Source organism: Natator depressus, chromosome 13 (genome assembly GCF_965152275.1).
Source record: "Natator depressus isolate rNatDep1 chromosome 13, rNatDep2.hap1, whole genome shotgun sequence".
NCBI lineage: Eukaryota > Metazoa > Chordata > Testudines > Cheloniidae > Natator > Natator depressus.
This window is the reverse complement of record NC_134246.1, coordinates 25,758,623-25,781,910: the sequence shown is the minus strand read 5'-3', so window position 1 is coordinate 25,781,910 and position 23,288 is coordinate 25,758,623. Positions and strand designations below refer to the sequence as shown.

Genomic DNA, 23,288 nt, shown 5'->3' with positions numbered 1-23,288 from the left:
AGGCTCCTATCTCCTTTGTATCTCACTCTCTGAAGTAGACTGTTCTTACTTAATTTCCCTTATCCCCAAGCATGGCTCAGTTTACTCATTTCCAGTCAGACTTGTTGGCTCAAGGGATTTCTACGTTACACATGAAACATTTCCCCTCTAGGCCACCAGGGCTAATCTGGACTGGCTCAATAATGGAAAGACGGTCGTCATCACATAAGTGTTCTGTGGCCTGTGCAGATCAAGTGGGTGAGTCTCCATTCAGCTCCTAGTGGACAAAAACATAGAGCTCTTTGTGGGCAGTTACAAAAACCAACATCAGAACTGACAAACCCTCCCCTGCTGTTGGCAGGCTCAGGAGAGCGGGCCATGGAGACCCAACTCCCCTCTCAGCCCTGGAACGAACGGCTCCAGAGTCGGACTGAGGAGCAGTGTGGGGGTGAGGATGCTTGACCTGTGTTTGTACCTGTTCTATGAAGAGGGGATTTGATACGCCAGCACCTTTCAACAGGGCTAAATTCCCCTCTGAGTAACAGGCATCCCACCGCTCGCTGCACATACATTATTGCTGGGAATCGGGGTTAGTGGGGAATGGAAGGAGAAGACACGGGAACATGAGCAAGGAAGCCCCACGAAAGAAAATATAAAGGTTCTCTGGCCCACCTTCAGCTCCCAGGCCTTCTGAGGGCCTTCCTCCTGGATCCCAAAGGGGGCCGTCTCTCGGAAGTCAATCACCTGACTCTCGTTCTTCCGGATGTCGTGGACCAGCATCACTCCCCCGCTGCAAAGAAAGAGCGCCTTGGGCATACAGAGCACCTTGCTGTCCACTGGACTCCCCGAGCACTTACTAATGCAGCCCTGAGCCTGTACCCCACCCATACCACCAAATGCCCTCTGCGGGTACATGAGGGGAGCACAGGGATCTGGGGTTTGGTGCCACTGAGCTTGTACAAATGGCATCCTCTTACTCAGCTGTTCAACTGTTCTGCTCCCTGCACATTGGGTCCTATCTGCTGACTTCATGGGCGCACACAAGCATTTACTCCTGGCAGGCAGGCACAGCCCTCACAGCCAGGGGAGAGTGACTTGGAGGCTGTTCGGTTCTGTGCAACTTCACCTAACCTGTTAGCTGATGCCAGTGACATAATCTTTATCACCGGTGATGATATAAGAGGTGGAAAGAGCTCAATCTGCATTTCAGATCCTGATCTCTGATTTGTAAACTGAGTACATTCGATCTACAGGTCAGCACAAGCCAAAATCCTGGAGAGGGGGTGTATTTGAAATCTAAAGCAAGGCCCACATTTTGCAAACAGCCCTATTTTTATAGTGGGCCAGAGCAAAACACTGGCTCCAAACACATCAGCTCAGACATGGGGGTGTACGAAATCCAGATCTAAAAGGTACTTCATGAGCCTATTTCTAACTTGTTCTGGAATCCTTATTAACTCTGATGATGACTGGTCGTTTGTTAAGCATCACCGTTATCAGCTCTGCACAACACATGCAAACCACAGTTATTTGTCACTCTTAATTATTTACAGAACAGGGAAAATCCCAATGTCCTTGGCAGATGCCCACAGGGAAAAGCAGGGTTTGGTGTGAAGATTCACGAGACCTCAGTTCACTTCCCAGCTCTGTCACAGACTTCCTGTGCGATCTTGGCTGAGACCCCAGATCTGTGTCTCAGTTCCCTCTCTGTAAAACAGAGAGGACAGCACTTCCTTTCTCCCGTTCTCTGCCTGTCTTCTCTGTTTCGATGGTAAGCTCTTTGGGGCAGGGACTGTCTCTCCTATGTGTGTGCATAGATCCTAGCACACTGGGGCCCGCTCCTTGGCTTCTATGGCTATACAAACAACAATGCAACTCCACTTTGCAATGGAGTTATTACAGGAACTTGTTCAGCTATGGATTTTACCAGGTTCCTTTAATACAGCCTTCCCTTTACACAATATAGCAACTCTGTGTGTCCTAACTGTTTACATGACCCAATAGAAATCAGTTTCATCCGAGAAATGACTTATTTATAATCTCTACCATACTCGAGCTCCAGAATAAACATTTAGATCAAGAATGGGCTTGTGTCATCCTAGGAAATTATGCTTCTGTGTGTACAATGTGGCCTGTTCTGCTGCAGCTGAGATCACAGGAATCATTTTACATTTAGTGACCCAAGTAGTCAGAGGGCCACATGTCATAATGGGCACAATCTACCATGCATTAGAAACCATTACATCTAAAAGTTTAACAAATAAAACCTGGTGTGTGGGGTGGGGGGGAAATCAGGAAGAAAGGTGTGAAATATTAGAGAGGAAGGTGATGAACACAGGACCAGCAGCACTGAAACTAAAAACACCTTCGGAATCCAAAATGTTGAAGGTTTTTTTTGAAAGTGAGATTATTCATTATTGCTCATAGATTCGAAGACCAGCCTAGTCTGACTTCCTCCATAACACAGACCATAGATTTCACCAAGTGATTCCTGCATTGATCCCTAAAGCTTGTGGTTGGACTAGTGCATATTTTAGAAAGGCAACTAATTTTGATTGAAAGACTGCAAGTGATGGGGAATCCACATCCCATGGTACATTGTTCCATTTGCTAATTATTTGTGCGTGTTGGTTTAAAATTTAGTTGTTCACTTGATGCTTTAATCCCCAGTTAGAACACTGGAACTCTGTGCCTTGGAAGTCTTGGGTAAATTGCACATTTCCTAAATCCATTCCCAAGTAGTCCATCCATTTGTGGTTTGTTTTGTTTTGTTTTTTTAATCCTAAACAGAGATTTAGTAACAGGCTTTGGGATCAAACCGGGGTTTCCACTTACAACAAAAGATTCTCAAATCCGAGTTGATGAGACATTATCAGGTGACAGCATTTATGTAACATTCCCTGGGACTTCCTGGTGTCCTGGCGAGTGGAAGGTTCAAGTCTCACTTGCATAACATCTTTCGAAACTGACACCAAAGGGAGGCAGCAGCTCCAGGCAGTAGGCTAGACTCAGGGGTACGGGGGTCACATGGAGTCCAAGGTGGTGCAGTTGGCACTTTCCTCCAGCCCCCTCACTCTGCACATTCCTCCAGTTTAGATCTCCTTACATTCACTTTGCCCCACCATGAGTTGAGGGAACCCCCATACAGTACATGCTGCTGGTGTAACAGGGCCATGATTTACAGGTGTAACAAATCTTATTCAGTTCTCCAAAAACACCAGGACAGATCCACTCCACATACCTGGGGTTGGGGATTAGGGAGCATTCCACCACCTTTTAACCTCTGCCAATCCTGGAGGCCAGATCCACCCCTACACATGTTAGAGCAGGCTCAGGGCTACTCTAGCTTGTGCTTGCTGGAATAACCTGCTGGGGACCCTTCAACTGGTCCTGGATCATCAGAGTGCAGCACACTCCAGCCATGCCTCTCTCCTGCCACTGGCCCACCTTAGTAATGCAAAGCTGCCAGAAGGATGGGAGAAAGGATCTGGTCTACCACTGTCACAATGATTTGGTAGCCACCCTTGCCTCCCTACCAGCAGCCAGCATGACAGTTTAGACTAAGGACTAGATTGCATCTGTAAAGCCACTAACTGTGTTGGGGGGCGGGGGTGCAATGGCAAACCTCCGCAGCAGGAGATCCTAGAAGCAGCATGCATGACTCAGGGGAGCATGTGTCAGACTGGCTCCCAAAAACTCTCCCCACACTTCCCCCGGCTCTGCTGGCTGCTGCAGAGGGGGTAAGGCCATAGCCCTCTCCCTTTGGGGAGGCTAATATCACCATCAGCACTAGCCTTGAGCAGTCCTTTTGCGCAAGAAGAGCAAGCAGGGAGGGATAGCTCCGTGGTTTGAGCATTGGCCTGCTAAACCCAGGGTTGTGAGTTCAGTCCTTGAGGGGGCCGTTTAGGGATCTGGGGCAAAACTGGGGATTGGTCCTGCTTTGAGCAGAGGGTTGGACTAGATGACCTCCTGAAGTCCCTTCCCACCCTGAGATTCTATGATTCTAAGGACAGAGCATTACCAGCCAGTAGGGAGGCACACAGAGGAGAAGGATCTTTGTAGCCTCTCCCCTGCTTTCAGGGCTGCGAAGGGCTCATCGGGCTCCATCCCTGCAATGAGGATGTAGTGAAAGCATTCCCCATTTCCAGCCGGCAGGTGCACAAAGGAGGCAAGAAGCACTGAGTCAAATGACACTTTGTGATCCCAATTCCTCCCGTGCCCATCCCCGGAGCACAGGGTAGCCCTGGGCTGCAGCACAGAGCGGAACCCTGCACCACCTGCCTGAACAGACTCCTGACCCAACACTGGCCCCATTGCCCAGACCCAGTGCCCTCCTGGTTCTGCCCCCTCAGCATGCCGCCACACCAATCAGGCCCTCTCAGCAAAGGGGAGCACAGCGACTGGTTTGCACCTACCCGCCGATGCCGGATGTGTGGGGGTTGATTATTCCTGCGCACAGAGCTGCGGCGATGGCTGCGTCCACGGAGGATCCCTGCTTGTTGAGCACCTCGATGCCCAGCGCCGTGCAGCGGGCAGCGTCGGTGACCACGGCACCCTGGTGGAATATCTAGGAGAAGCAAAGCCATGCGGTACGGTAGGAGAAAGGCAGCGCCATCTGCTAGCGGAAGGAGCATTTCCCACACTTTCATTCAAGCCCACAGCAGGGCCTGGTCTGGGGCCCAGAATGAACATGGGCAGCAGGAGATGGATTGTGTCTGGGTGCAATTCAAGGGGTTGGTTTTGACCTCTGAATTGCTAAGCAGCTGGATTCCCGACTACGCCACTCCTCGGGCTGGAGCTAAGACTGCCCGGAGACAAAAGGCCTCCAGCCACTGCTACCGCTGAAGTGCCCCCTGGCCAAATGCTCTAATGCAGCAGGTCGTTCCTACAGCCACGCTCTAGCCCTAGATATACCATGTTATGTCACGATCACAACTGCACCTGGAGAGGGCTGAGAACAGCTAGCCTCTTTGTTCTACTCAAACCTCTTCATGTTTTGTACGTTTTCAAAATCCCATAAAAACTTTTAAGAAAACACAAAGGCAGACACCACAAGCAACCCCCACAGCACAGCCTTCATCCCACCCACACACCTAAACACAACCCCATAGCAGGGCCCCCATCCTTCCCCACACACACCTAAACACAACCCCCATAGCAGGGCCCCCATCCCCCCCCAACACCTAAACACAATCCCCGCAGCAGGGCCCCCTATCTTCCTGCACACACCTAAACACAACCCCTGCACCCCGGCCCTCATTTCCCCCCCACACCTAGACAATCCCCACAGCAGAGCCCCCCCATCACCTCCAGGCACCTAAACACAACCCCTGCAGCAGGGCCCCCCATCCCCCTGCACACACCTAAACACAATCCCCACAGCAGCTCCCTCCCCTCCCATCATCCCCATGCACCTAAATAAAACCCCTACAGCAGGGCTCCCATCCCCACACACACACCTAAACACAACCCCTATAGCAGGTCTCCCCATCCCTCTACACACACCTAAACACAACCCCCGCAGCATGTCCTGGCTATTTGTCAAGGATGATCGGGAAACAGTTTGTTTTTACTATGTTCAGCACCTAGGTACAGTACTCTAACTGTGGGCACTCTAAAAATACACCACAGACAGACAGACAAGTGGTTAGACAGACTGCTATCTAAACAGATATCTATTGCAAGTGAACTTTGAGCGTCAGCAAGAGTCCAAATAATTGAAAGAGCAAGGATGCTCCTTTCCCACTCTGAGACCTGCCCCAGGACATCTAGCCAGGACCTCCCCTCTCATTGAGCAGTATGGGGAGGACAGCGTGGTCAAGACCCACTGACACCTGTTTGCAACACACACACCCCAATTACCTGACATCACAGCACACTAGTAAATGTTCTGTAGCCTTGTCATAAATATAAAGGGAAGGGTAAACACCTTTAAAATCCCTCCTGGCCAGAGGAAAATCCCTTTCACCTGTAAAGGGTTAAGAAGCTAGGATAACCTCGCTGGCACATGACCAAAATGACCAATGAAGAGACAAGAAACTTTAAAAGCTGGAGGGGGGGAGAAACAAAGGCTCTCTCTGTCTGTGTGATGCTTCTGCCGGGAACAGAAAAGGAATGGAGTCTTAGAACTTAGTAAGTAATCTAGTTGGAGATGCGTTAGATTCTGTTTTGTTTAAATGGCTGAGAAAATAAGCTGTGCTGAATGGAATGGATATTCCTGTTTTTCTGTCTTTTTGTAACTTAAGGTTTTGAATAGAGGGATTCTCTATGTTTTGAATCTGATTACCCTGTAAGGTATTTACCATCCTGCTTTTACAGAGGTGATTCTTTTCCTTTTTTTCTCCAATTAAAATTCTTCTTTTAAGAACCTGATTGCTTTTTCATTGTTCTTAAGATCCAAGGGTTTGGGTCTGTGTTCACCTATGCAAATTGGTGAGGATTTTTATAATGCCTTCCCCAGGAAAGGGGGTGTAGGGTTTGGGGAGGATTTTGGGGGGAAAGACGTTTCCAAGCGAGCTCTTTCCCTGTTATATATTTGTTAGACACTTGGTGGTGGCAGCAATAAAGTCCAAGGGCAAAAGGTAAAATAGTTTGTACTTTGGGGAAGTTTTAACCTAAGCTGGTAAAAATAAGCTTAGGGGGTTTTCATGCAGGTCCCCACATCTGTACCCTAGAGTTCAGAGTGGGCAGGGAACCTTGACAAGCCTATTTTGTCAAAGCAACAAAGTCTTAGTAAAATGGGCCTACACAACAGTGCTGCCTTTCCTGTGAAACCCTTGCAGTGAAGTGGGGCGAGACTGCCCGTGTGTAAAATATGAGATACGGGCAGGGAATAGCAGGGGGTTCCACTGTCATTTAAACCATTACACTGCCTAATCCCATTTAAGAATTATACCCCTCAATGACAGATGTGCCACACAATATACAGACCAGCAACACTATCATTTTGCCCTGTGATTGTCAGAAAAGTGACTATGTACCAATGGTGCCTTCTGCCTTAATAATAGAGCTGCTCGCTGCATTTATTCAGGTTCGGGTTTTTCTCCTGCTTGAACCACAGAGCCAGCCAGGGCAGGATGAGCTGGATTCTGTTCTCTCCAGTGCATCATCATCAAAACCTCACAGATAAATCTGGTTGCATAATCTCTGTCTGCAGCGATGATACAAAAGCAGAGAGTACCCAGCTTGATTCTCAGATCCTGCAGGGAGTTTACAGCATTGGCTGGTAGAAAAAGCTTTTGCTGTGTAAACGGTTCTGATTTGATGTGGAATCACTGAGAGGGAATCGGTATGGAGGCTCCCAGTCTCAATTCTACAGTCCCTTTTTGACATTACCAGCATTTGCTGGGTGTCTTAACTGATGAGCGCAAAGGAGGAAGCTGTAGTTCCCAGCAGGCAATTCTTCCCATAGCTAGATTATCGTCCTTTTAAAAAAAAACCCTCCGCTTACCTGTGGGTCCCCAAAGTAGATCTGCATGATCAGGGCCACTGTGACTCCCATCGCAAAGGTTAAGCAGGCTGTGATGATCACTGTCAGCCCATCCTGGCGGCAGCTGCAGTCTGCAGAGAATGGGTCTTTGCTGGTCTCCCGCAGCGGCGAGACATCCTGACTGCCCATCTCCGATGAAGATGACGGCAGGCGCTGGAGGCGAGCTGATTTCAGGAAAGAATCTGGATCTTCAGAGGCAGGAAGGAAAGGGAATGAGGGTTAGGTATTGAGGAAGCTTGGGTTCTTATTCCAATGCATACACTCCACTAGCATTATACCTGTACCTGTTCCAACAAAGCTATTATCTTCCCTACTGATCTTTCAATAGATTTTCTGGCTCAGATACTGCTCTGGGTTGTTTTACTCCTACCTTCCTTTAACACTTGTTAGCCTTAAGGGGACTTTTCCCTGGAAACAGTGAGATTTAGACAGCTAAGTTGTCTGAATTTTTCTTGATGCAGCAGATGGATGGACAGCCTGAAGGCACCAACATTTCCAGCAATGAACCCATGATTAGTGCCCTTTTGGGCTTGGTTGTAACACAGATCCCATGTTATTCTCCTTGCAGATCGGTCTCAGAAATGCTGCAGAAGATGCAGTTAAGACCAAAAACCCATTGACATTACTTGGGCTCTGTGCTTAAGGTAAAGCAACTCAATCAAACATACCCACATCAAAATAGTAGGCACCAACATTATAATTACTGTGATCAAAGGCTGGCAAAGTGGGAGTAGAGGGAGTAGGGAAACTCTGTCTACCTGTCTCTCTATCTATGGTACATTAGCAGTTCACAGCAACTCAACTAAACCTAAAGGCATTCAGGAAGCAAGGAGACTGTTTCACTTTCCCACTACTTAAGGCTTTTGAACAATGACGAGGAGAAATGCAAAATCTGGTGACTCAATGTAATTACAATATCAGAAATGATACAGCCAACAGAAGGAAGTCCTGTGTCCCACTGCCAGGATTTAACCGGGAGGAAAAGGCCAGAACAGCAAACAAAGTGCACATCACTTCCACATGACTTTGAAAACAATTTACCTTACTGTTTAAGGTTCTTCAAATCTATATTTTCTTCACCTGTTATTTTCCCAGAGTTGATGATTGTGAGAAGAGCCTGCACAGAGGGCATTACCTGGGAGTTAAAACAGCCACTTGGGACATGGGCCGGACTCAGCTGCTATTTAAATCCTGCTTCAAATAGAGATTTATGAGAGGTGTGCTGTCACCAGCATTCCCTGCTCAAACACACTCCAGTTGGCTGAGATGAGGTCATGTGCCCAATGGAAATTTTACACCATTCCAAGGCTGACCACATTATTTACCACTTAGTCACCATTGGCTGCCTTTTTAAATTTTTTTACTATGTCCTAGCCAGTGATTGGCTGAGATTAATTACATGGGCCTATCACACCCAATCCGATTGTCTATGGTCATCTAAGAGTGGGACCTTTCAGTGCTCTCTTGTTCCTGTCCCTCCGGATGGTTCTGGGGGCAGTGGGTATTAGAGCTGTTACAGTCGTCTTCCCTGTGCTTCCTCTCTTGTTCAGGTGAAGCAAGTTCCTCTTGAGTTGCAAATGCTGGCAACGTCAGAGCTCAGGTGCAGCTAGGGTTGCCAACAGTCCCTTATTACAAGGGACCTGTCCCTTATTTTTCCATCTCTGTACAACAAGATCGGGAGCTGCTGAGTGCTGCAAAAAGCAGCAAGAAATGCCCATGGCAAATATAGGTGAGTACTGCTTATTGATGATGATGATAATAATAATAAATAATAATTAATTATACATAAGGTCAGATTCTCCTCCCACTTATACCAGGCTTTCATCAGTGAAACACCATTGATTCGAATGGGATCACTCCTGGTTTGCACTAGTGTGAGAGGAGAGTCAGGCCCGGAGACGCCTTTCGAGAGTGATTGTGTAGCAGGTACAAAAGTTCCTGGACAGCATCCCAGCCTGGAAGATGTTAGGACATGCAGCCCAGCAGGAAACCAGCCCCAGAGCCACAAGAGGTGTTCTGCAGAAGTGAACTGGCTGGCAGCACCTAGAGCAGAGAAAGGGGGGGTGGGGGGAGGAGACTGTGGATGGAAGAGAAGAGCTGTTCTCTCGCCCTGTGGTAAAAAGGCTGCATATTAACTGGATTTGGTGGTTCACAATTAAAATGATTGGCTCTTGGTTCGAATATGTGATCAGCAGGCCTCCTGCAGCTGAGTACTATCTGCAACTAGTCGTCATTTTTATTAACCCAAGGGGCAGCAGGGTTCCACGCCATCTCCCTGGCAAAGAGAGAGAGGCACAGAGCTGCCACCAGTCACTGCAGGGGGAAGGGACTGGCCAAGAGGGGCCTCTGCCCCCTTGCCCCTGGGGGAGTAGACCAGGAGCCCTGAGACATTCTTTGTCAGTCTGTAAAATTGTAGCTTTATTTCCTCTTGAGCCTAATGCTATTTCTGCGGGGTGAGCAGATTGGGGTGAGGGGACCCTGCATCAGCAATATTTTAGCAGGTTGGCTGGGGCAGCCCAAGAGAGGGGAGGGAATGGGGTGGAGGGGTGATCTGGAAAATAATAAAATAAAACCAAACGTAACAAGTTGTGTCCCTCTGCCCTTTTATTTCACTCGGCTGTTGTCTGTCTGGTACTGTCGGTCAGTCTTGCCAATGAAGCTTGTAAACTCTTTGAGGCAAGACCTGTCTCTTCCTATATGATTGTACAGCACCTAGCCCAATGAGGGCCCTCATCCTGACTGGGGCCTTTGGGCACCACTGTAATATAAATGATTAATAAAATACATAATAATAATATGCCTCAACTCCAGTCAGTACCTAACTCAATCAGCTAAGAGGTAGCATGACTGCTGGCAGCCTGGTCTCTGCCTCATCTTCAGCCCCTTTTGTCAGGGGAGCAGGAATAGTCTGGGGCTAACGTTAGGCTGTCCCTGCTCATCCTGTACTAAGGACACATTCCCCTGTCCTCACTGATGGGCTTGGCTCACTAGCCAAGCTGAACAGGTGGAGATGAAAGGCCCCAATTAACCTCTTAATGTCTTTACCAGCCTCCTCCCACGTGCTCCTGGGGAAAGCAGCAGTTATGAGTTTCCAGGTCCTGTCTCATTCCTGACATTTAAAAACCACTAGGCCAAATTGAGACCTGGGGTAAACAGGTGCAACTCCACTGGTGTCAGCATGGGCCCCAATTCTAATCTCAGTTACACTGCAATAAATCAGGAGTATCTGCACTGGAGTCAATAAAGTTATAACTTCTTACACCAATCTCATTTACTCTGGAGTAACTCAGGAGTAAGGGCACTGCCAGGGCAAAGCATAAGAGATCAAGCTTGGCCCCCTGTATTTATTTACCAACTTATAAAAGCACCCTTATCCCCTAAGGCGGGGGTGGGGGTGTGGGAGGCATGCAACCTACAGCCCGTAAGCCATACACAGCCCACCAGAGCATTTCATAAGGTCCCAGCCTGCTTTGACACAATATACTAACAGCCAATTCATTAGCTTTTTGTGGGACTGTTTACATCATTTTTCCTGTTTTCTATAATTGATACACATTTTATGCACTCATTTCTTTATTTGTTTTTAAATAGACAATACTGCACATAGAAACAACCTATCTAAATACATACAAGACAAACAAACTAATAATCAGTACAGGTGACTTTAAATCTTATTGAAATATGTAGAATCTGTTTGGCCCCCACAAGGTGGTGCTTAGGTTTATGTGGCCCTCCTGCGTAATAAGGCTGGGCACCATTGCCCTAAGGACTAGGCACCTACACAACCTTCAACCAAGACATGACTCGTTAATAGTACCAGACAGTAACTCAGTCAAAACCCTCCCCCTGCATTTCACCTCTAGAGACCAGGGCTGCAATCCTGCCTCAGGTCACCCATGAAACTGTGTTTGATGTTCTCGTCTGAGTCCCCAGTGGATGTTGGTCCATAGCAAAGAAACCCCACACAGTGCAACACAGCTGGGTGCCTCTTCTCAACAGGAGCTCAAGTTGGACAGGGCAGTTAGGGCGGGCAGTGGCTGCGTATAGGCTGCGGCAATGGGAAGAGGCCCAAGACTGGAACATCAAAAGATGCTGCAGGTCAGGATTGGAGTGTTTTGGCAGAGCCAGGTGGAAGCGCAGAATTGGAAGAGTAGAAGGGCACAGGTCAGGACAAGCTGAACTGTATGGGGGGGCCCACAACTGGACTAGCAGGGGAGGTAATTACTTTTGCAGAGCTGGAGCAAAAGTGGGGGGCAAATTGTGCACATCCCCTGGCTCCAGCCAGCATTCACACTTCTCTCAATTCCACCAGCACCACATTCATCTATAGCAAGAAAATCAAATGACAACTACCGATGCTCTCTTACTTGGAGAGTAAAAGCAGCAGGAATCTCTGTGCAAAACCGTGGATGTCTCCAATCTCAATGCTAAGCCACGCTTCTCTTGTGCTACTATAGAGCTCTGGAACTGAGACTGCAGGACTGAAAATTAGACCTCAGCCATGCCTATAGTTGGGATGACAGAGCTCAACACATGCCCCATTCTTTCCCCAGTAAAACCCAGACCCTCGGTGCTCCTTCTACCCCTGCTCAAACACTGCCCATCACTTGGGAAGACACCCTCCTGTGGAGACTTCCACGGCAAACAGTTACACCAGGGCGGGTCATTTGTTCCTTTGGGCCCCAGGCACACTTTGATACTCCACGTATTATACACACAGGAGCTGGGAGGAGAGGTAGGCAGGTGAATGTGGGAAGGTTTTGCAGCTGAAAAATGGGATTTGAGCACTTGTCAGTAAGGGGAATTTCAGCAACTGGTGGGGCTTTGGCATATGTCATGGGTCAGTCTGAGAGAGCCAGGCTGTGGGGCTGGTCCCGAGGGAGGGTCCATGGGGAGCCAGTGTTCAGAGGAAGTTGAAGGTGAATGTAGGGAAAGGCTGCTGCAAGAGCAGCACCCTCCAACAGGTAAGGCCTGGTGTAACCACCCTTTAGCCCAGGGGTTCTCAAACTGGGGTTTGTGACCCCTCAGGGGATCCCGAGGTGGTTACGTGGGGGTCGTGAGCTGCCAGCCCCAAGCCCAGCCATGCATGGGGCTGAGAGCCCAGAGCCCCAACAGCCCAGATCCACCCTTACCACCGTTCACCTCCAGCCCCGCTCCTCCTCCAAAGAAAGGACACCAAAATAGAAATTTGCCCAGAGCGCCATTTCTCCTAAGGCCGGCCCTGAGACTGACACAACATTAGAGGGTTTGATTAATCCAGTTTTTCAGCTGCTGAATAAACTGCATGAATGTGTTTTTAATTTATAAGGGGGGGTCCCACTCAGAGGCTTGCTGCGTGAAAGGCGTTGCCAACACAGAAAGTTTGAGAACCACTTCTTTAGCCCATACAGTATTGGCCTGGCCCTACACCGCTCAGAGCTCTAAACCCTGTGTCACCCTGCAGCTTTTAATCCTTGTTTGGCCCTGTACATTAATATAGTGACAGGCAAATAATCCGAATACTGGGCGGGTGCACAGTGCCTGCTATCCAAGGATCTCAGAGACCTTCACAGGCATTAATGAATTCAGCCTCAAAACACAACTTGCAGGCAGGGATGCACTTGTATCCCACTGTAGCGATGGTGAAACCAGAGAATAGAGAGATGACCTTGCGCCAGTCATGTCACACGGGATGTCCATGGCAGAGCTGGGAACAGCAGCCTGAGAGAAAGAACACTCCAGTGGTTTGGGCATTAGCCCATGAGTTGGGTTCAATTTCCTGCTCTGCCACAGACTTCCTGTGTGAAACTGGGCAAGTCATTCGGCCTCAATTTCCTATCTGTGAAAGGGGGATAACAGTAATGCCCTGCCTCACAGGGATGCTGTGAGGATAAACACATTAATGACTGAGAAGTGCTCGGATAATGTGGTAATGGGGGGCCATATAAATACCTCACTTAGAATCCAACCCTCCTCATTCCCCGCACTGGAGTGGCCTGTCTATAGGCTCAGAAAGACAGCGCTCGTCTGGTTCCATCTGATTCTCGCTGGAAGGTGCTCTTCACAACCACAGGGAATACAGACCTAGGTTACCTACAGACCTAGGTTACCTACAGGTTACAGACCTAGGTTACAGACCTAGGTTACCTACAGACCTAGATTACCACTTCCTCAATCTTCCAAATAATGTCTCCTAGTTGGCATTGGTGAGTGCACAAATAGATTTTTCAAAGCCACTTGATGTTACACTCATGTAAGCTTTTAGATTTTTATTTATACAATGGAACAGGGGAGTAGGACCATGAAACATTCAAAAATGTCAGCTGCGCAATTGTGTAACAGATTTCTGCATGAAACTACCGCAGCACGGTGGGGAAATTCAGTACCTGTGCACACAAATAGCCAGATTTGCATGCACCATCACGATAATGGCACACATCAAATCATAGAACTGTAGGGCTGGAAGGGACCTCAAGAGGTCATCTAGACCAGCTCTCTGTACTGAGGCAGGACCAAGTATACCTAGGGACAAACCATCCCTGACAGGTGTTTGTCTAACCTGTTCTTAAAAACCTCCACAACCTCCCATGAAAGTCTATTCTAGTATTTAACTCCCTTTTAGTTAGAAATCAGAGGGGTAGCCGTGTTAGTCCGGTGGCACCTTAAAGCAGTCCGGTGGCACCTTAAAGACTAATAGATTTATTTGGGCATAAGCTTTCATGAGTAAAAAAACCCCACTTTAAGGGTTTTTTACCCACGAAAGCTTATGCCCAGATAAATCTGTTAGTCTTTAAGGTGCCAACAGACTCTTTGTTTTTTTAATTAGAAAGTTTTTCCTAACATCTAACTTAAATATCCCTTGTTGCAGTTAAGCTGACTACTTCTTATCCTACCTTCAGTGGCCCTGGAGAACAGTTCATCACCCTCCTCTTCATAACAGCCCTTAACTTATTTGAAGACAGTGATCAGGTACCCCCCAGTCTTCTTTTCTCAAGACGAAACATGCCTGGTTTTTTAACCTTCCCTCAGAGGTCAGGTTTTCTAAACCATTGTCATTTTGGTTGCCCTTCTCTGGACTCTTTCCAATTTGTCCACATCCTTCCTAACGTGTGACACCCAAACGGGACACAGAACTCCAGCTGAGGCCTCACCAGTGCTGAGTAGAGCAGGACAATTACCTCCTTTGTCTTACATACAATGCTCCTATTAACACATCCCACAATGATGTTAGCCTTTTTCACAGCTACATCACACTGGTGGCTCATATGTGATTTGTGACCCACTTATAACCCCCACATCTTTTTCTGCAGTGTTACTGCCCAGCCAGTTATTCCCCATTTTGTAGCTGTATATTTCATTTTGCCTTTCTAAGAGTAGCACTTTCCGTTTGTCTTTATTGAATTTCATCATGTTGATTTCAGACCAGTTCTCCAATTTGTCAAGGTCATGTTGAATCCTGTCCTCACAAAGTGCTAGCAACCCCTCCCAGCTTAGTGTCATCCGCAGATTTTATCAGCATACTCTCCACTCCATCATCCAAGTTATTAATGAAAATACTGAATAGCACTGGACCCAGAACAGACCCCTGTGGGACCCCACTACATAGGTGAGGCATGAAATTGTGCTTGCATTTTGCACACACAATGATATACCTAAAGCTTTTGGAAAATCTTTCCCATAGATTCCAAGGTAAAGTAACTAAGGGGACATTTCTCTCTTGGGCCTAAAAGTGAAAGTGACATGGAATGGCATGAAATGAAAATGGATGATGAAAACTTAGTCATTTATTAGAACGTGATCAAGGAAATTAAAAGGTAAAAACCGTGACCCCTTGCAAATTAGCTTTCAGTCCTCAAAGTCAGTGGGTCAAAGACTTGACTGGGAGCTATACAAAACAGTCCTTGCCTTGACAGAGAGATGCATGCACAGGTATTTGTTCTCAGTCTGGTGACTAAGTGGTAGCAACCCTGACCATCTGATACTGTCCAGTCATCACTGGGAACCAAATACTTTTCTGTCTGAGGGAGGGAAGCAACAGCTAGTTACATGGATCATTGTCACATCAGGAAGGTATTAATGGACTAGGGGCCAAATTAATCCCTAGCGTAAATCTACTAATGTCAACTGAGTCTATAGAACTCTCTATAGTTACACTGGGGATGAATCTGACCTACAGTCTCTATACCACTTGGTTTCACTTAGACATGAGTTGGAGCTGGGGTGTGCGTGGGGCAGGGGACAGGCGCAGAGGCGGCGCTGGGGCAGGTGGAGGGAGTGAATTTGGATCCATTGGAGAAAAATATGACTTTGTTCATCTGTAAGGAAACAATTTTTTAAAAAGAGTTAATCAAGAATAATTTAAAACCCAACCAATTTTATTAAAACCAGGCAGTTGACAGGAACAATTCACAGCTCTTTGCAAGTGTCTGTGTGTCTTTGCAGCTGGTATTACACTACCAAACTGGAGACCCCAGGAAATTAAAGTGGGGAAACAGGGCAGATGATGGTAAAGATGATGACACAAGATCTTAGCAAGACCCTCCTGAGCCTAATAAGATATAGGGAATACCAATAATTAAGAATAAAAAGGGTAGTGACATTTCACGTGATTGCTGTGAATGAGACGGGGAGATGGACTGATGAATGGGTATGAGGATGTTTGGATGAAGGGATAATGCAGGGCAGTAATGAACTAAGTGGAGGGGCTGGTAAGAGTGAGCGGAGTCGAGGGCAGGGTAACACAAAAGCAGATGAGGTGTTTCCCTGGGAAAGGCTGAAATGTCAGACTCAGTTGCCTAAATTCTAGAAGATTCTGAGAGTGAGCGACACGCCCCAGTGTGGTATTTTTTGGGAAAGTGAGTAACCTGCGTTCTGAGAGCTTCCCTCCCTGCATGAGGAGATTCCCCACTGCACAGGGAAATCCTTCCCCCAAGGGTGTGGGACTCCCACAGGCTCTGGCCAGTCTGCCCTGCAAGGTGAGGGAAGATCAACAGCCCAGCCACTGAAGAGTGCCAAGTCCTGTGTGAATTGAGAGGAGGAAAGGGGTGGTCCCCTTGGCAGATCCCTGAAGGGCAGGGGAAAGACCAGCCAGCCACACCCCGAAGACAGTGGGTGAAAGAACACCCAACCCCGTTCCCCAAAAGGCTCCAAGAGTGAATCCTGAGTGGAACCAGAGCCAGGGGCTTTCGCGAGACCCGAAACTGGGAAACTGAGGGGGCTAGCGAGGGGTGGGCTGCCTGGTCCAGAGTGAGAGAGAGATTTGGAGCAGCTGCCATGGGAGTGCTGGAGTCTTTGGGAGCCAGGCCCAGAGAGGAGAGGGGGCGAGGGAGGGGGGCAGCAGTGAGAAGGGGCACGGAAAGGAGAGATGGAGGCAGCAATGAGGGAAGGGTCTGAGGAAAGGAAGGGATCGGAAGAAGCAGAAAATAGGGAAGCGGGGGTCCATGCATGGGGCGGGCTGCAGACGGGGACAGCGAGGGGTGCACGGCTTGGTGCAGTGGGGGGGTGCAGGTGGGCGAAGCTGGATACAGAACCATGGGAAGGGCAGCCCCGGCTGGAGGCGTGCGGGGGAAGGGGGCCGGTCCTGGGGCGGGTGGCTGCAGGGAGGGCCGGCGGGGCGGGAGCTGCAGCGAAGGGCGGGCAGCCGGGATGCAGGGAGCAAAGCAGGGGCGGCTGCCGGGCTGGCTGGAGAGAGGCGGCGCGGGGCGGGAGGGAAGCGGCGGCGGAGGGATGCAGGAGGCGGCCGGGAGCGAGGGACCGGAGGCGCGGAAGGATGCTCGGCCGAGGGGAGGGGGCGCCGGGGGCTGCCGGCCGGCTCCTCTCACCCGTGTCCTGCTCGCCCAGGAACACGTCCTCCTCCTTCCTGGAGCGCAGGCAGCCCTCGGCCGCCGCGCCGGCCGGCTCCTCCTCGGGCAGGCGGGGGAAGCTGGTGATGCTCATGTAGTCCACGGGCGAGTAGGCGCCCAGGGTGCTCTGCTGGCTCGCCTCCTTCTCCGCGGCCGCGGCCGCCGCCGCCATCCTGCCCCGGCTCGGCTCGGCTCGGCTCGGCCCGGCCCGGCTCAGCCCCGCTCCGGAAGTGACTGAGGCCAGCGGGGAGGAGCAGGCGCCCGGCCCCCGGCTGCGTAGCGCAGGGACAACAGGTGCCCGGGATCCGCCTCTGCAAGGGAAAGGCCCCGGGGGTGGGGGGCTCTCGCATCTGTGAGGGAGGATCCCCCGGGGAGGGAGGATCCCCCAGCCTCTTCACCTGGCAGGGATGCCCCTGCCCCCGGGGAGGGGAGATACAGCTGCTCCTCACCAGGAATCCAGCTATTATCCCTGCATGGGAGCAGCGCCCCTGTTGCTGGACCAGGGGCATCCAAGGCACGATCACCCCCGTTTCTGCACCCTCTCCCCAGCCAAAGACCCCACCAGGAGTCAGGGGCCATGGATGGTGCAAGGGAGCTGGGTGTCTGCCTGCCCCTTGTGCTGGGTGGCTAACCAGGCTGGTGAACCCTGGGCCCTTTGCAGTTAGGGGGAGTTCTGCCAGTGGCTGCACTGGTGCCAGGATGTCAGTCCGGGCTAAGCAGATGTGACCCCTCAGCACCACTGTGGGCACAGTCTGCACCTGCCTTAGGGGAGCTGCCCTGGTAGAAGTGTGTTACTGAACCGCCCGGCTCAGCCTTTGTACAGGCCTCAGGCAGTGGGTAACAGTGTAATTAGCTGAACTTGTCCTTCCCGCCCTTCCAACAGGAGCCATATGGTTGTGTCTTCTGCCCCAAGCTGCTAGCCATGCAGGATTGTTTCCATTATGATGCTCCAGGTACGTTGTTTGGTGCAATCCTGTTTATGGACAAAGGATAGACACACCAGCCTGGTTCCCTGAACGCAGTAGAACCAAACAGCAGCACGCAGTTCCCTTGCTCAGAAATCCCCAAGCCTGCCTTTCCAAAGTATTCCATGCTCAAGGAGATCTGTCTGTCTGCTTCTCTGGCTTGTAGTTGGCTTTCCTCTCACCCATACAGCCTGCCAAACAACCCCACAGCCTCTGTGTTTGCAATCAGGAACCCCACAGCCCATATATCTTACCTTCTGCTCAGGCCTTGCCCTCTGGCCCATTGCCTTGGGCGGTAGCTTCTTTTGTTTCCAGATCTCTTTCTACATAAAGGGGCTTCTTTGCTGCTTCCACTGAGTCTGAAAGAAGAGTGCTTAGCACACCTATTGACTTTAACTGGGCTGTGATTGTCTAGTCTAGTGATCAGAGACTCACCTGATGGCAGCTGTAAGCACTTTCCAGCATAACAATATCTATTTATCCTTTCCCCATTCAGGAAGGTTAGGCCTGGGGCAGCCTGTGGCTTCTCACATCTTCAGTACAGACATATGGCCACTGAGCCTATGGGCCCCAGCCTGCAATGCTCCCGCGTATCTGAGCAGCCAGCCTAGCCACTTGGGCCACACACCTTTCAATATGGAACTTCACTTTGAGGCCCAGTGTTGCAGTACAGTTCCTTCTGGCCAAAGAAGCCTTAAGATGCTTGGAATGTACACATAGGGCCACATTTTAACACACCAGCTCCTAAATTGTACTTCCAACACCAACACATTATCACAAAACAGACAAGAGGTGTGCGTGCACACAGACGTTCCCATACACACATTCAGTTGCATGTGTAGTGTGCACAGTTGCTTCTCCACAGCTGCTTGTTTCACATATCTGATGCACGGTTAAAGTGACTGTTTGCACAAGCAAGTTCTGTTCTGGGGTTCATCTTAGCAAATGTGTTTGGAAATGTGACCCCTCCTGCTCAGCATTGCAGACAGCGAGCAGCCCACAGCTGTCAACTTTTACCTCCAGAAGGGGAACAAATCTAGAATTTCAACTAGAGTTTGCTAAAACATTTTTTCCACAAAAAAAGTCAAGAAAATTTGTCTCTCTTTGACCAGCTCTTGTTTAATCTCTTTTTACCCATCTGAATATTTTAATCTACATTTTTAATAATAAAATGTTGCATTTTAGTAGCTCCATGACTTAGATTGGATTCTTTTATAGTTAAGCCCCACACATGACGAGCCTAAACTGAAATGGCATGGTTATGTAAGCGATCAGAGGCTAATGGGTATGCACAATAACTGCACATTGCATTTTATGACTGAGCAACATAAACTAGCCTATGTATCCCCATGTAAATTATGATTATGGCTGCTACTTATTACAATCATTCATGTGCACAGTATGCAAAACTCCCACTGAATTAATTGACCAGAATGTTTTGTATTGTGGGTTACATCAAAACAGGTTCTACTACCCTGTCAGACTCCACAGGATTTGCATAATAATTGGAGAGGGGAAATTTCATTGTCATGGTGGGATTTAAACAGCCTTTAAGTGTATCCCAAAAGGCCCAGATGGCTCAGGACTGGGAGTGAGATAAAGAGCCTTTCATCTGCAACCTAGGTCAAATAGTGAATGAAACGTATTCTTTTTATTATTTGTTTTATGGTATTACCCAAAGTCTCTGCTCAGGATCAAGGTCCCGTTGTGCCAGGTGCTGTACAAACACATAGGAAGACACAGTTCCTGCCTTGAAGACCTTGCACGATAAGGCTCCAATCCTACAAACACTTTATGCAAGTTAATAGTGGAATTTAAGCACATTCCTAAGTGGTTGTAGAAGCCAGGTTGAATTTACAATAGGATGGTTGCTGAGTGGCTTCCATGGGAAATAACCTGTTTTTGTATGGGAGTGGGGGGGGTGAGTCTCAGTTCATTTCTTAGCAGACAGACATCAGCATCACAAAAATCACGCACTTCTTGTCAGTCTCAGAAAGAGGCCATGGACTGAATGAACTACAGAGCCTGGACTCCCCCTCTTGGTGCTCCTTGCAGCTCAGGATTGAGGTATGTTGCTGGTGCCAGGCTTGCTCTGCCACTGTCCATCCTGTACCTAGTGGGTGGATAGAAGGGTACAGTTTACAAGGCATCAGCACCCTTCACATGCATTAAATTCACATATAAAAAGGAGCAGGGTGGGGGAAGGGAGACAGAAAACGCATTTCTGAAGGAAGCCCAAAATCCCATCCAATGAATTGAATGGAAATGGGTAGAGGAAGGAATACGTTGCAGCATCTGCATGAAAGGTTGTAATATTAGAGGGGAAGCAGAATAGCTCCCTTCACATCTTTCTTGGTCTGAAGTATGCATAGATCCCATAAAAGGCCTGGAAAACTGGGGATATTGTACTTTCCTTAAACGTAAGCTGAGATTTAAAAAAAGTAAACAAAGGGGGGGAGGGAGAGAGGGAGGGAGGGAGAGAATGAAATACAATCCACAAAGTCAAAGCCACGTTAAGCAGTGCTTGCATTTCACATCTGGATTCAGCTGTTCACCCAGAGATGTCCGTGCACCCCTTGCACCTATAGAATCCTCTCTTTGCATGCACAAAGACGAGGTTTCTTAAGAGCCCTCCTTTTGCATGTGCCCCATTGCACTAACTTTGAAATTTTGATTCAGAGAAGCAAAAATTTGGGCCTTTTGAGGCTGGCACTTTTTCTTAATAGATGCTCACCTGTTTATAGACTGGGACTGCATCTCATACTGTATAAGGAGCATTTTCTCTTCTGGGATCACTGTGCCTAGCTTCCAGGCAAAGCACCGAGAACTTAAGAGGCTTTACTACTGTAACTCCTTCATAGTGGGGATTCCACCAGGGCTCTTCTGATGCATGCAGCCTATGCAAGATGTACGTCAGCACCCTGTCTCACGGGATGGAACAGCTATGGTCACACTACGCCTGCCAGGTGCTCTCTGCAATCACAGCTTAAAAGGGTTAGGTTGGCTTTAAAACAATCCTATTGGTTGGTTATTTGAAACCTGAATGGGACAATGTCTAGTCAAATTTGGCCACAACTTCAGGTTCTGCAAAAATAAATTATTACAAGAAACAGTCAAAATATTCGGGGGAGGGGGAACAGTTCTACAAGAAGAGTTTTTGTGAAACAAATAAACCCTATGGTCCAGTGTTTGCAACTCAGACTTTGCAGGGTCTGCTGGGGTGGGAGAACCTGACAGTGAAATTAACTCAAAATTTACTATGAACTATAGTGAAACTGACTGGCACCCATTGGGAGGAATGCAGCATCTGTGCTCCAAGCAAGAAGACAGTAGCAATTTTCTCCCTCTTCCTAGACTGTTGAGCAGTGGTAGAGATGTATCAAAATGACTGCTGCATCCAGAGGTCTTCAGGAGCCTCCATCACCAGGAGGAAATTAACCCCAATGTGGAGGGCCAGCATAAAGTCTATGTGCTACTTAACTCCTGTTTAAGAGCTCTGGGTAAGCTCATTTCCCTCAGCAACAGAAGTTAGCCCAATAAAAGATACTGCCTCGCCCACTTTGCCTCTCTAATATCCTGGGACCAACATGGCTACAACAACCCTGCATTAAAAGGGCAACACATTTCACATAGTACCACAGGGATTTCTTATATACAGCGGAGGCAGGACAGTGAGATCTGAGATACTACTGCTAAACTGAGTGGTGTTTTGGTGTAACTTCATAAATAGCCCACAGTACCATAGCTTGGCAAGTCCTTTCGTACTCCAGCTTTTCTCTGGATCTTCTTCATGCTGTGGTCTCCTGTGAACTAGCTGGGACTATAGCATAAGACACTGCAATGGTGCTCATTCGAAAGGCTCATTTGCACGAGAGGAGTAAGTGTATTTAAAAGAGAGAGAAAGAAAACAGGCAGATTTTGTCACCACCTGTTACAGGAGTGATTATATATATAGTTAAGGTGCCAGTCGGTGATGCTCAAGAACATTTTGCACAGTTCCTAGGTTTCATAGGACAAAGCAAAGGTTTTAATGCTGGTGTCTAATGATGGGGCTACAGTGCCATGCACTTCCACATGTCTCATACTGCATTGGACTCTGAAATACTGACAAGGCACCATTGCTGGTCTGATGCCCATTTCAGTTTTTAGAGCCAGAGGAATTCCTCAAAACACTCCTGGGGGAGAACCTGGCTGTCAAACCCTTGCTAAAAGCCAGGTTTGCTTTGTTTGTTAATCCAAAGTTGCCCCCACCCTTTTCTTGCTCTTCCCACCCTATTAATACACATGGACTCGAGTGAATAATTGATTTTCCTTTTGGTGTCTGAACCAAAATAGCTGAAAAAAGGTCAGTTTTGAACCAAAACTGAGTTTTCCTGGCCCAAAAGAAAAACCAAAGAAGTTGTCAATGAAACATTTTGAACGTCTGTTCAAATAGATTGGAAAATATCATTTCAAAATGGACATTCCCAAAGTTTCCAAATTCACAGATAGCTTCATTCCCCCCCAAAATGCAATTTACGATTCATCAGAAAAAAGTTTCACCCCAGACCACACACAAAGGCTAGTGATTTTAGAACAAGGGCTGCTGTCTACCGTAGATGTGGGAAGCCAGTCTTAGTGGCAGACGAGGCAACAGAGGTACCATTTTTACTCATGTGTTGCAGGAAGGCTATAGCTTGCATTGCCAAGGATTGGATCACACATTTATTAGCAGGGGATTTGTTCTTGCTGTTTCACTGAGCATGCTGGGGTCATCCACATGAAGGGTGTCTGCGTCTTTGTCCCCCGCTGATCCAGATCTGAAGTTGGAGTCTACTGTTCCTGCTAGTTAATGCACATAGACCCAGGTTTTGTTGCTCTGCTCATTGCCAATCCCCTGGAACCCATCCAAGACATTGCTAATGGCAGTTAGAAGCAGATACACACAGCTGTCAGAGGAAGCAATTTGTGATACACAAGGACACATTTAATTGGCCCTACAAAACCCAGGAGCTGTGCTGTATATTCTAGAGAACCATCTACTGGCACCTTACC

General features: G+C 48.4%; 1 protein-coding gene across 1 annotated transcript in view; it reads right to left on the bottom strand.

Annotated features, from left to right (window-relative positions):
* GGT7 (gamma-glutamyltransferase 7) overlaps positions 1 to 17,443 on the bottom strand; it is a 50,040-nt gene extending 32,597 nt beyond the window's left edge. Inside the window, exons 1-4 of the mRNA XM_074970267.1 lie at positions 17,269 to 17,443; positions 7,430 to 7,656; positions 4,395 to 4,546; positions 652 to 769 (exon numbers count right to left, since the gene is read on the bottom strand). Of these exons, the coding sequence (XP_074826368.1) occupies positions 652 to 769; positions 4,395 to 4,546; positions 7,430 to 7,656; positions 17,269 to 17,383 (612 nt within the window). The 5' untranslated portion in view covers positions 17,384 to 17,443. The remainder of the gene's footprint in view (positions 1 to 651; positions 770 to 4,394; positions 4,547 to 7,429; positions 7,657 to 17,268) is intronic.
* Between the last annotated feature and the right edge of the window lie 5,845 nt (positions 17,444 to 23,288).